The sequence below is a fragment of the Sceloporus undulatus genome, chromosome 6, assembly GCF_019175285.1.
Source record: "Sceloporus undulatus isolate JIND9_A2432 ecotype Alabama chromosome 6, SceUnd_v1.1, whole genome shotgun sequence".
Lineage (NCBI taxonomy): Eukaryota > Metazoa > Chordata > Lepidosauria > Squamata > Phrynosomatidae > Sceloporus > Sceloporus undulatus.
The window spans coordinates 33637388-33651099 of record NC_056527.1 but is presented as its reverse complement, the minus strand read 5'-3'; the positions used below and the strand labels follow the sequence as shown (position 1 = coordinate 33651099).

Below are 13712 nucleotides of genomic sequence, written 5' to 3'. Positions count from 1 at the left end.
CTTAAGAAAGGATCAGAAGGCACACAACAACACCGCAACCTTTGCTCATAGTCATAGCTCTCACCCTTGGAAGAATTCATTTTTAACCCTGGTGAAGAGGAAGGCCTAACTCTCTACCTATAAGAAAATGGGAAAGAGGGCAGTATAACCCAATGGGACGGTCATCTCGTATTTAGACGGGCATCAACACATCAGATACAACCCGGATCTATCCATGCAAGCTGAGGTCGGGAGTTGTAAATTGTAAATTCAAGGGGATCTGCAGCTTGATCTCCGTTCAGGTTTACTCAGGAGTAAAGTCCAAAACACACTGCAGAAATAGTCCATTTTGAGACCGCTTTAACTGTCCTGGCTCAATGCTAGGGAATCCTGGAAACTGTGGTTTCTGTCAGAGAGCTCTGGCTCCACAATCAACTACAGTTCCAAGGATTCCCTAGCACTGAGCCAGAACAGTTAAAGCGGTCTCAAAGTGGGTTATTTCTGCAGTGTGTTTTGGACCTAACTCCCGCTTTAGACCGTCAAGATGCTCCTACACGGATTTACTTGAAAGTAAGTTCCTACAGAGATGCCAGTGGCAAACCTTCTCTGAAGACACTTGCCAAGAAACCCCACGATCGCCATCAGTCGGAAAGGACTTGAAGGCACACAAGAGCCATAAGTCCTACTGAAGACAATGGGAATTCCATCTGAATCAATATTTCTTCTAGTCAGGGAGCGATCGTACAGCCCTGTCCTCAAAATGTCTGAGCCAGTGTTCGCCTGCTTGGGGGGGGGGGGCACACCAACTTTTGACCCCCTTAATCTTTGAACTCGGCATAGGAGCTGTTTGTAGGTTATTCCGTGGCAGGCAAGAGCAGGGCCACACAAGGTAGAAATGGGGTTTCCTTTTTCTCAGCTGGACCTAAGGATGGCCTTGGGCAAGTCACACTTTCTCAGCCTCAGAGAGGAGGGCCATGGCAAATCTCCTCGGAAGAAACTCGCCAAGAAAGCCCTATGATAGGATCGCCTTAAGGTCTCCGTAAGTCAAAAACACAGCAACAATCCCTGAGTTTAAGCCCTAAGCTTTCATCCCAGTCACACTCTCTCAGCCTCAAAGGAGACCAATGTCAAACCTCCTCTGAAAAAATGTGTCAAGGAAACCCTATGATACTTTCACCTTAGGATCGCCACGAGTTAAAAATGACTTGAAGGCACACAACAACAATCCCTGAGTGTAAACCCTAAACTCTCCTCCCGACCACACTCTCTCAGCCTCAAAAGAGGGCAATGGCAAACCTCCTCTGACGAAATTTGTCAAGAAAACCCTATGATAGAGTCGCCATAGGGTCGCCGTAAGTAAAAAATTACTTGAAGGCAAGCAACAACAGCTTTCCGTGCAAGCCACATTCCGACCCTCCTTCCCTCCCCTGAACCCTTTGCAAAGCAACTCATTTCTCTAATTCTTTCAAAATATATATTTAAAACCAGCTTGAAAGCGCCTATCATGCGCACCATTTTGGCCTCCCACTCTGTCTCTGTCCCTTCTTAGGGGGTTCTTGGAAAGCTCTGTCAGTCCTGGAATCTAGAAGAGATCTTTGGAGGAAGGGAAAGGGTGGCTGGGGGGGGGTGTTGGGGGGGGACAGAGAGAGAGAGAGAGAGAGAGAGAGAGAGACGGGCTGGCATTTCCTTCCTCCTATCAATCTGACAGAGCCAACTCTGGAAGCGGCTGGTAATATTCATCGGGGGAGCACTTTCATTAAACGTAATTCATTCGACTTTCACAATAAATTGAGTGACATCCTCACGGCAGAACCTTTTTATCCTTGATGAAGTGCTTGCCAAAAAGAAAAAGAGAAAAGAAAAAAATAGAGAGGGAAGGGGGGGAGGGAAAGGAGAGGGAGGCGGTGGAAAGGCTCCCCTTCCAGCAGAGTCGTCAACATGTCAATCTGCGGCATAAAAAATGGCTAAAGCCCTATTTACCAGTCACCCAAGGGGCTGCTTGCAAGGCTGACTTACAAGGGCCGCGGGTGAGTTAAACTACCTGGCAAATCACCCGGCGAAACGGAGGAGCCCGACCTAAAGTGGGGGGCAAAGAAAAAGGATCGGGTCGGAAGGCAAGGAGGAGGAAGAGGAAGAAAGAGAGAGAGAGAGAGAGAGAAGGAAGGAACGGGGAAAGAAGAAAGAAAGAAAAGGAAGGCGGGAGGGAGGGAGGTGAGGAAGGAAGGAAGGAAGGAAGGAGGAAGAGGAAGAGGAAGAAAGAAAGAAAGAAAGAAAGAAAGAGGGAAGGATGGAAGAAAAGAAGGAAGAGGAAGAAAGAAAGAGAAGGAAAGAAGGAAGGAAGGAAAGAAGGAAGGTAGACTAGAGGGAAGCAAGGAAGAAAGGGAGAAAGAAAGAAGAAAAGAAGGAAGAAAGGAGGGAAAGAAGGAGGAAGGGGAAAAAAGAAAAAAGAAGGAAGGAAGGAAGGAAGGAAGGAAGGAAGGAAGGAAGGAAGGGGGAAAGGAAAGAAGGAAGGACGGGAGGAAGGAAAGAACAAAGGAAGGAAGGAAGGAAGGAAGGAAGGAAGGAAAAGAAAAGGATCGATCCTAGGATGTAGAGGATGGGATGTAGAGGATGGAGCAGCGCAAGGATGATGGGCCTTTCCCTGCCAAGGGTTGGCTCGCCCGCTTGGCCTCTCTGGGCGCCATCGCTAATAAATAAAGTGGCGTCTTTTATGTATTTATTTTTTAAATAAATAAATTAATTAAACTGAGGCTTCAGAGGCAAAACAGGCTTTTCAAAAAGGTTTAGAGCGGACCTGTTATTACTCCTGGCTTGAAAGGGTTTGGCTCATCAGAGATGCCGGCGAGGGATGGAGGAAAGCTCGCCTTCCAAAATCTGAGCTCCAAGCTGCTGGGAAGGGAGTAGGAAGCTCTGGAGGAGAGTCCATCCTGGAGAAGGGACATCTGTTCCCCTTTCAGAAATACCTTCTCCCTTGTACCTGGCTTTGCGCTGATTTGGAACCCAAAAACAGGAGAACATGAGCTGCATCCGCACTGCAGAAATAACCCGGGTTTGGCACCACTGTAACTGCTATGGCTCCATGCTAGGGAATTCTGGGAATTGTACCTTTCCACCATTCCCAGAATTCCCTAGCATGGAGCCATGGTAGTTACAGTCGTGCCAAACCCGGGTTATTTCTGCAATGCGGATACAGCCAAAGCTAGGCATCTCCTTCCTCTGGAGTCACCAGAAATCAAATCGGATGATCTACTTCATTTACTTCTACCTGAAAGGAGAAGTAATGGGAGAAGGGAAAAAGTAACGGGACGAGTGGGTTGGGGGAATGCATAACCCCTATGGCTTTGCGCACACGCACACACACACACCAAATAATCTCCTAAAACCATTCAACTGAGAAGACCCAAAGATGAGCCGGGCTCGGATGACATTTCGTGCTACAATGGCTTTTCAGGTGTATGTCGCACACCCGCCTCGCTTCGGTGGAGTAAAAAACCGGAGTAAAAACTGAGGATCCGAAGCCCAGATCTGGGCAGATCTCTCTGGATGCCTCCAGAGCCCTCCCACGGTCGCGAGTGGGTTTTGTTTTTTGCACAACAAGCGCCAAAAAATGATTGCAAAGCTTGTCCTGTGCCTTTACCTAACACCCGACTCCTTCTCCTTTTTCCTAGGTGCAATTTTCTTTCAAGAAGCAGGAAAAAAGTAGTAATAGAGCCAAAGGCTATTAGCACGTCCAAAACGAACCTCCAAAAACCCAGCATCTTCACACACACACACACACACACACACACACAAAGGGAGTGGAGAAACCCGACTTTTCAAAAAAAAAAATCTTGGTTAAAAATGGATTAGTGGAGGACAAATACTGCTTGGCTGGTAATGGTTTCCTTACAGCCCCCTGGAAATGCGTACCTTGCTTGGAGGAAAGACAGACCTTCCTTGCCCCCTACGTTGGCCTTTACTACGATCCGTAGAGAGATCTTGCAGCACCTTTGACTCACTGAAAGAAAGAAGTTGGCAGCAGGAGCTTTCGTAGACTTCAGTCTACTTCCTCAGATGCATTTGGAGGAAGTAGACTTTAGTCTCCGAAAGCTCATGCTGCCAATTTCTTTCTTTCAGTGAGTCTCAAAGGTGCTACAAGATCTCCTCCCTACGTACTGATTCGGCTATATCTTTGAAGAGGAAAGTGTTGGGAAACAGAGCTACCCAAAGCTTCCCCAGCCTAGTTGTGGCGCAGTTGTGCAGTAGTGACTAAGGCACCCCCGAAAGGCCTGGTCTTGACATATATCTCATCTTTAGGGCTTGAGCAACAGGCCTCCAAACTTTTAAGTACCGGGAAAACCTGTAGGCACTCTACATTTGCTGTTATTGTGTGTGCCTTCAAGTCGTTTCCGACCAATGGCGACCCTATCTTTCTTCAGAGGTTTGCCACTGCCATCCTCTGAGGCTGAGAGAGTCCGACTTGGCCAAGATCACCCAAAGGGTTTACATGGCTGAGCCAGGATTTGAACCCTGGCCTCCTAAATCACAATCCAAAGCTCAAAGTTCACACTTTACGGACTCACAATACGCGATTTCAATCAGTTCTTAAACTAAAGGTAAAAGAACATCGCTGCTTCTTTCTTGATACACACAAACACAAATAGAGAATAGAGAATGTTGACTCGCAGTAAAGAAGAGCGTTTGGAGCCATGCTAATCCATTTCCTCCTCCTTTCCCTCTATACCAGTTTAAGGATCCGAATCAGACTAAACTCTGATCCAGATTAAATTAAACCGACAAAGGCCGGGCGGCTCCATCCGACTTAAGTGAGTCTTGATTTTTGAATGTTACGTCCCCGGCGTTGTCTCAAGACTTCTGTCTCTCGGTTAAAGTAAATAAGGATGATGATGAAAGATGATGGGGATGATCGTGGTCGACCCATGGCTCCTTTACACAGAAGTAAATCCACTTCCAACTATATCACTTCCAACCCCTTGGACTCTCCCACAGAGTTTACTTCCAAGTAAATATCCCACCTCCTATTGAGATTTATAACCACATATTTATGGACCGGGTGAGAGTTGAGGGCTTATACTCAGGGGTTGTTGTTGTTGTTGTTGTTGTTGTGTGCCTTCAAGCCGTTTCTGACATATGGCTTCGGTGGGGTTTTCTTGGCAAGTTTCTTCAGAGGTGGTTTGCCATTGCCATCCTCTGAGGCTGAGAGAGTGTGACTTGTCCATGGTCACCCCAGTGGGTTTCCATGGCCGAGACAGGATTCAAACTCAGCTCTGTCCTAACCCAACTTTCAAATGACTATGCCACTGGCTCTCAGGGAACTGAAATGGAAATATATATAGTAGTTGTATAGTATATGTATAGTATAGTGTATAGTATATTTTGTGTGTGTGTGTGTTTATATATATATATATATATATATATATTTACAGAGATATTTACGTATGTAAATATATATGTATGTATGTAAATATATATATACATCACACACGCATACATATATAGACGATACTATACACTATACTATACAACTACTATATATATACTATGCAACTATATTCTGGATATATAAATATACAAATATGTATGTATGTAAATATATACATGTAAATAGGTATATATGTGTATATATATACACACATATATAGAATATACTATACACTATATTATACAACTACTGTATGTATGTGTGTGTATGTGTATGCCACTATATAATGTATGTTTGTGTGTCTGTAAATATACAAATATATATGTGTGTGTGTAAATATATATATGTAAATGTGTGTACACACACACACATAGAGAATATACTATACACCATATTATACAACTAATATATATATATATATGCCAGTATATACTGTATGTTTGTGTAAATATACAAACACACACACACACATATATATATATATATAGTAATATAACTCTCTCTCTCTCTCTATATATATATATATATATACACACACACACACACACACATTCATATACATATATACATATTCATATATATATATAGTTGCTTCACTGAATAAATCCTGAACTGACTGAGACATGAAAGCTGGACATTAGGCTGCCTAAAACCCTTCACTACACAGATTAGTAAAAATCTCCTTTACTTCTATGAACAACATTGGTACTAAAAGTGGGCAGTAAAGTCACCTAAACTGACTCTAGAAGGGGGGAAATATAGAGAAGGCATTTTCCCATCTGCTCCCTTTCCCCACCCTCTGAAAAAATTCACTTCAAGGGGGGGGGATATATTGTAACGAGGCTGGGGGCTTTCTCTTGCTGGAAGACAGATACTTCGGAAGATTTTGAGAGGCGATGCGAGTACAAAGCCCTCCGCTGGGGAGGTTCACAAATCCATACAGTGCCTCCAAGCCTCCTATACTTCTGGATTTGTTGCTCCCTAACACCTTGGCCACAGCAGCCTAGACACGCGACTCAATCCCACGTGAGAACAGCCCTCCTCCTCCTCCTCCTCCTCCTCCTAAACACAGATCTGTTTTAAAAGTCGAATTCAGTCGAGATGAACTGGTTTTCGTCTTTCAGGATCGCTCTGATCAAGCGTTGGGCATCCATTTTAAACGGACACCGCTTGCTTGATGGTAAACCCATTGAACTCAGTAGGACTCCTTTCCTAGTAAACCGAAATATTAGATGCACTCGCAAGCGAGTAGAGATTCGCTGCCACGCACCCAGATTTATAACTTTCTTTCGAGTAGTTCCAGAGAGTTGGAGGGAAAAAAGGCATGAAAACATACACGCGTCTATAGTACAGACACCAGTGTCTCTGCATTGTTTGTGTGTGCGCGCACACAGAATGCATGAGTGTGTACACACGTGCATATGGATTTGCACACCCACGCACATATATAACTTACAATATGTGTTTGCCTCAAATATCCAAGTTCCTTGCATGTATATGAAACACACAAGCACACATACACAACAGGTCCAAATGGACACCTTCGTGTCTAAAGGTTCACATTCTATTTATGTGAACTTTATGTGCAGACATTAGGCTGATATTTTATTCATTCCATTGTATTACACTTTAACATAATATGCTGCATTGATGATATTACCTATACTAACTATACTATACAATATTATAGTATCCATATGCTATATTAATTATACGATCCATGCTATAGAAGATGTTATTTTGCATCTGCTGGCCTGTGCGCTCTTCTGTATCACACACCTGTGAATTTGTGTGAATTTTATGTATAGACATTAAACTGATCCTTCATCCATTCCATTGCGTTGCATTTTAGCATCACAGACTGCATTGATTATATGACCTATACTAGCTATACTATATTCCATTACAGTATCCATACACTACATTAATTATCATATCCATAGTATACTAGATATGTGTCACACACAATTTGTGTGAATTTTATGCATAGACATTATACTGAGAATTCATCCATTCTATTGTGCTGCATTTTGGTATCATGCACTGTATTGATCATATACTGTACTGATCGCATTACCTATATTAGCCATACCATGTTATATTATAGTATCCAAATACTATATTAATTATAGTATCCATAGTATAGTAAATATTAACGATGTATTAGTTGGCCTGTGCACTGTTCTGTATCAAGCACAGGGCTGTAAAGTTCATCCTAGAAACCTGATAGAAAAGGTCCAAAAATAACCTCAGCCCCCCATTTTTTATGCTTTTATTCCATTCTATTCCAAAACTCTTAGCAATCCACATTCTGCCCTTCCTCAGGTGAGCTCCGCAAGACTAAGGCCTGCCTTAGCTCTCCTGACTATTTTAACCCAGGACGAAATAAAAACCCAATGCATCAAGGAAAAAGAAAATTAAACAATGGAGCGAAAGAAAGAAAAATAAAAGAAGGCCCAAATTGAAACGCCTCGTCTAATTATAAGTGTCTCTTTGGGGTTCCTCCCAACCAATGGCCCCAATGTGTTATCGAAACCAGGCTTCTCCTTTTTTTAATATGAAAAATGCTTCCAGGGAGATAACAAAGCAATGCCAAAAGCACTACTAGGCCAAAAGGCAAGGCTGTCTCTGGCTTGTGGCCCCAGAGAATACTCCTTTTCCTGAGCATCAGGAAATGCTGCAGAAATAACCCAGTTTTGCAATGAAATTCTGGGAATGGTAATTCCGCTCTGGTGCCACAACCCAGCATTTCATAGCATGGATCCATGGTAGTTAAACTGGTGCCAAACCGGATTATTTCTGCAGTGTGGACGGACTCCTGCAATTGTAGGGAAGGCATTACCTGAAGTGCACCCAACCTGGACACTTCTTATGGCTGGAGATCTCTCTGCTTCTACAATGACCCCTGTCAGGTTCCTTGTAAAGAGGCGTCAGGGAGCTCCTGCTCGTCATATCTAAACAGAAGACATCTTCCTACCTCGATCCATATATCTGGCTGGAGAAAGGAGCCAGTTCCATGTTAGAAACAGGACTGGTGCAACCTTGGAAAGAAGATCCAGACCAGTTTCTTAAGGATTCTGTCCAAAACCAAACCCTTCTCCTAGTATATTCAATATGCCCTTGGTATCTGCTGGGGTTTGGTTCCAGGACCCTCCATGGATACAAAAATCAGTGGATGCTCAAGTCCCTTTAGAAACAACTGGATCGTAAAATGGTGTCCCACGTGTGTGTGTGTGTGTGTGTGTGTGGCCAAATTAAGGTTTGCTTTGTGACCTTTGTGTATTTTTCCAGCTGTGGATGCTTGGATAGGGACTTGGGAATCGGACTCCGCCTAGGTTTTATTTATTTATTATATATTTATTTCATTTCCTTTGTGTGCCGCCTTTCTCCCAGGAGGGACCTCAGGCGGCTCACAGATATAAAAACATTTTTTAAAATTATAATAAAACATTAAAAAAAACACATTTACACACGTTCCAGGAAAGTCAGGATTCTGAATGAAACTAGACCTCTCTTCCCAAACCCATTCCCTTTATGTTTCAGATCCCATGCATTGAAATGGTCCTATTATGTACCTTCCACCTGAAGAGGCAGATTAGAAGTGAAAGGAAGGAATAGGATTCCCGGCTAAGAGCAGGCTCTTTATGGTAAAATACAAGGAAATCAAGGACCAACTTGTGGTCTCTTGGCTTGCATTATTGTAGGAGATCTTATTTGTTTTATCCTTCCCATCTCTCCTTCTCCTTCTTCTCTCCTAGTTTGCCAAATCTTTGTGGAGAGGGAAGTGGAGAAAAGGAGGTAAAGCATCCAGGTAAGGAAGTCTGTAACTAAGGCATCATTTGCAACACTGAATGCTTTTCAAACTCTCCCAGTTTACAATTAAAGCAGAATGAATGTGCTTCTTTCCCGCCCTCCGCGCCTTGCAGTCCATCCCAGCGCCTTTGTGAGGATGAAGCTGCATCCGCACTGCAGAAAATAATCCACTTTGAGACTGCTTTAACAGCCATCGGTGAACGGGATGGAGTTCTGGGGATTAGAGTTTGTTGGGGCACCAGAGGTCTCTGACAGAAGAGGCTAAATGGCTCACAAAACTACAATTCCCCAAATTCATAGAGTCCCAAAACAGCTGTAAGAGAACCCAAGAGCCAACCATCCCCTGCCATGCAGGAATACACAATCAAAGCACTCCCGAATTCCATACCACCCAGCCATAGAGTGGTGTCAAACTGGATTATTTCTGCAGTGCAGACGCAGGCAGGGTTTTTCGAGTGGGAACAAATCCGGGGTAGTTGAAAGCGATTTCGTGGCCAGGAAGAGAGGAAACAGAGAAAGCTTATTGATCGTTGTCCCTATAAGAAAGAGAGATTCTGGAGTTCCAGATTATTATTAACAATAATAATCAACATCTGTTTGCACAGATAATAAAATATTGAAAAGCGGGAATGAGTTTGACCTTTTTGAGGCTCTGGAGTCAGCCTAGGTCTCTGTCCCCAACATCATCATCTCCTTCTTTGGAGGTTTTTAAGCAGAAGCTGGATGGCCATCTTCTTTGATTGTGAGTTCCTGCATGGCAAGGGGTTGGACTGGATGGCCCTTGGGGTCCCTTCCACTTCTATGATTCTATGGTCATGGTAGAAGGTGGCTGCTATTGCTCTAGGGATGTTAAAAGGGCTCCGATCTACTTGGTCCCTTGCTCCCCTTTGCCGTTTCAGTTCCACTCCTGGTTCAGAAGGTTCCTCCTTTCCATGGGAGGGAGAGGGAAAAAGTAAAGATCTATTCCTTCCAGACTTTAAAAAAAAAAACCCGTCTCACTGGTGAGTCTGGTCCATTCGTGGGTGAAGGTTGTATAAAGCAGGTGATGCCATCCAACCATAGCTGGCCGGGCTGGCCCTCCCTCTTCACCTGCTCACCTCCAAGAGGGCAAGAGGACTGGGGCGCAGCGCCCTCAGGTGGCCAAGCCTTGCAATGGCAGGCTCTTGGAAAAAAGAAAGGATGGATCCCTGTGCTCTCTCTGGGACTCATACACACACTTTCCCCCTTACATCATAAAATACTGAAAGGTGGGGTAGAGATTGACTTTTTTTAAGGCTCTGGAGTCAGCCAGGTCTTCTTGGGTCTCTGTCCCCAACCTCACCATCTCCTTCTTTGGAGGCTTTTAAGCAGAGAGCCGGATGGCCATCTGTCCGGGTGCTTTGGTTGTGAGTTCCTGCATGGCAGGATGGGGTTGGACTGGATGGCCCTTGAGTCATCTCTTCCAACTCTACGATTCTATGATCATGGGGGATCTCAAAAGGGGTTCTCCATGGGGTTTTTATTATGGCACTTGATAGGGTGGAGAGCTGACCGTGTCTGGAAAACACACACACACACACACACACACACACACACACACACACACACGATGCCACTACAAAACCCCTCATCCCCTTACTCTGGGACTGCGATTTCAAACCCCTCACAGCCCAAATAGATGGGAGGCAGACTCTCGTCAGGCAAGACATGCTGCTTAAGTTTCTGGCCAGAAGACCACCTGTCCAATGGTGATCTAGATTGTGATCAGCCGTCCTCCTTTTCCCGGACACGCCCTCCATTCCCACCTTCTGCCAAGGAAGAATGTCCCCCCCCCCCAAAAAAAAAACCAACAACAAACAAACCCATAAAAACTCCTCCATTTTGAGCATCACTAAGAAGCCATGGACTGTCAGGGCAGCTTAAGCTCTGTGATGGGGTCAGGTCCTCCCTGTTTCTTCGCCTGTCCTACATTTCGGGAGGGGCTTGTCCTCCTAAGGGCCTTTGCTCCCCCTGCATCTTCCTGCTTTGCGTTCACACTTGGCGCTTCACTCCGCTTTGGTGGCACTTCCCTGCCTCCTTAATGTCCTGGTCCGGAACTTCCGAAGCGCCCACTAAGACTGAAGCGACCTGGCTCCAGAAAGAGGAAAGACTGCAACTCCCATCATCCTCCCAGCGCTGAACAATGGGACTTGGGACTCCAGCTCAGGAGAACAGGGTTGAAAGAAGGCTTCAGGAAGAGGATCAAAAAAGTTTGGCAGATTCCAACAATGACTCCCCCACACACACACTCCGACAACCCTCCAGCTGTCCCTACCAGGAAGGTTTTCTCCCCCCACATTTTGCCCCCACAACCTTGAGCCTCCCCCAGACCAAAACCCAAAGGAGGCTAGCAAAGACAGAGGTAAAAATGTATCCTTTCCAGCTGTAAAGTGACACAAAGATCTCCTTTGAAAAGAAGGGAAAGACAGCAGAACTCCATGCCACCTGAAGGGCCTGAGGCCAAAGTGATGCTCCTCAAAGGCCCAGGGCTTCCAAAAAAGTAAGCCTTTTGGAACCCCTGCTCCTACTCAGTGGAGCAAACCAGGCCTTTCTGGAGCAAACCCAAGGGAGAGACGTGGGGGGTGTGAGACTCACCAGGTAGAGAGCAGGCTGGAGCAGGACCAGGGCGTACCAAGAGACGGGCTGCATCCTCTCAGCTCAGCCTGGCGAGGGCTCTTTCTTCTCTTCCTCCTTCCTCCTTCCTCCTCTTCCTCTTCTTCTTCTTGGCCTTGGCTGCTCCTGGCTGGGTTTCCTCCAGGAACATCTAGCTCCAGCTGGCATCTACTTCAGAGGAGGGCCAGCCTAGAGCCAAAGGAAAGCGCAAGCTCCATCACGCGAGAAGGAAAGCGGGACTGGGGCCAGGCAGAGGACCCTTGTTTTGGGGAGGGGGGCAGACCGGGTCATCCCTGCCCAGAGCCCAGGGCGGGCGGAGATCGCCTTCCCTGCTGGAGGGACGCCAAAGGAGACGCTTGGGACTGGTTTTTATTGAGAGGAAGGGACCGCTTTTAGGAAAGAGGGAGAGAAAGCTTGGCTCGCCCGCTCCGACTCCCGAGAAGCGCCTTCCCACGTGCAAAGGCTGGGAAAGGGAGGGATGCTGGGCAAAGAGGTCGACTACAAGGTTGACCCGCGTGTCATCCCCGCTTCCCCCAATCCCGCCCATTCACACGTGCAGAAACAGACACGGATCTCTGAGACAGATCCTTTTTCGGCTCCGGACTCAGCCCTGGCTTTGACCGGTTGTGGCTGCTGGGTGCCTCCAAGTCGTTTCTGACTGATGGAGACCCTTTTCTTGGCAAGGTCCCTGAAAGGAAGGGCTGCCTCTGAGGCTGAGAGAGTGTGACTCGCCCAAGGTCACCCAAGGAATGGGATCCGGGCCCCGGCTGCCAGAGGCGAAGTCCAAGACTCTCCCATTAAGTCTACACACACACACCCTTCTCCCCCCCCAAAATGGTGAGCAAGGAAGGGCAACCTCCGGGGCGGGGACCGGTCTACCTGCTGCCTGAAGGGTCCGAAGGCAAGCGTCCATCTCGGGCCGTAGTCCATCGGCAAGGGAAGCCCCAGCGCCGCCGCCACCGTCCGAGAGAAGGCGAAGGAGGGGAAAGGCGGAGGAGGACCAGGAGGAGGAGGCGGAGGAGGCGGCGGCTCGGGAGGAGCGGCAACAGCAGCGGCGGCGGCGGCTACTTGGCCTCGGAGGGAGAGGCGCCTGGGGCGAAGCGGTCAGGGTGGCCCCGGGGGCCCTGCTCCTCCATGGTCTGGCCCAGGAAAGGAACAGGAGCCGGGGCCGGGGCCAAGCCGGCAGGAGGAGGAGGAGGAGGAGGGAGGCAGCCCAGGGAAGGCAGACCAGACCCCGGACAGACCCCCGCCTGCTTGTCCTCTGGCCCTCCTTCCTTTCTTCTTTCCTTCCTTCCTTCCTTCTCTTCTTTCCTTTCTTTCCTTTCTTTCCTTCCTTGCTCCTTCCTTCTTTCCCTTCTTCCTGTCTTCCCTTCTTTTTTCCTTTCCTTCTCTCCTTTTTCTTTGCTACTCACCCTTCAGTTGGGTAGCTTGCGTGTTCCTTTCCTTTCTTTTCTTTTCCTTTTTTCCTTCCTTCCTTCCTTCCTTCCTTTCTTCTTTCCTTTTCTTCCCTTCCCTTCTTCTCCCTCTCCTTCCTTCCAAGGGAAAAGTGCCTAGTTCCGAGGGACCGCGCTCTCTCTGGCTCCGGAGCCGGGGGCTTGTGGCGATGGCGGCTCTTTAACTTTGGAGGCGAAGCATCTCGCGGCCAAAGCCTCGGCTGATCCTCTCTTTAGCGGGAAGGGAAGGAAAGGAAGCGAAGGAAGGAAGGAAGGAAGACAGGAGGAGGAGGAGGAGTGGAGGGGGGAGGGGGAGGAAAGGGGGAGGGAGTGGGGCCGGCGGGGGCTAGAAAAAGCCTCGGAGCGCGCTCCCAGAGTCATTGCACGGAGCCAGAGCCACAGCAGAAGCAGCAGCAGCAGCAGAGTCCGGCCAA

At 47.0% G+C, this 13712-nt stretch overlaps 1 protein-coding gene across 2 annotated transcripts in view; it reads right to left on the bottom strand.

Annotated features, from left to right (window-relative positions):
• NXPH1 (neurexophilin 1) overlaps positions 1-13559 on the bottom strand; it is a 209989-nt gene extending 196430 nt beyond the window's left edge. The window contains exons 1-2 of one of the 2 annotated variants that reach the window (XM_042470961.1): positions 12725-13559; positions 11828-12034 (exon numbers count right to left, since the gene is read on the bottom strand). In XM_042470961.1, coding sequence (XP_042326895.1) covers positions 11828-11881 — 54 coding nt within the window. In that variant the 5' untranslated portion in view covers positions 11882-12034; positions 12725-13559. The remainder of the gene's footprint in view (positions 1-11827; positions 12035-12724) is intronic. The other variant, XM_042470962.1, reaches the window with a different exon arrangement.
• Between the last annotated feature and the right edge of the window lie 153 nt (positions 13560-13712).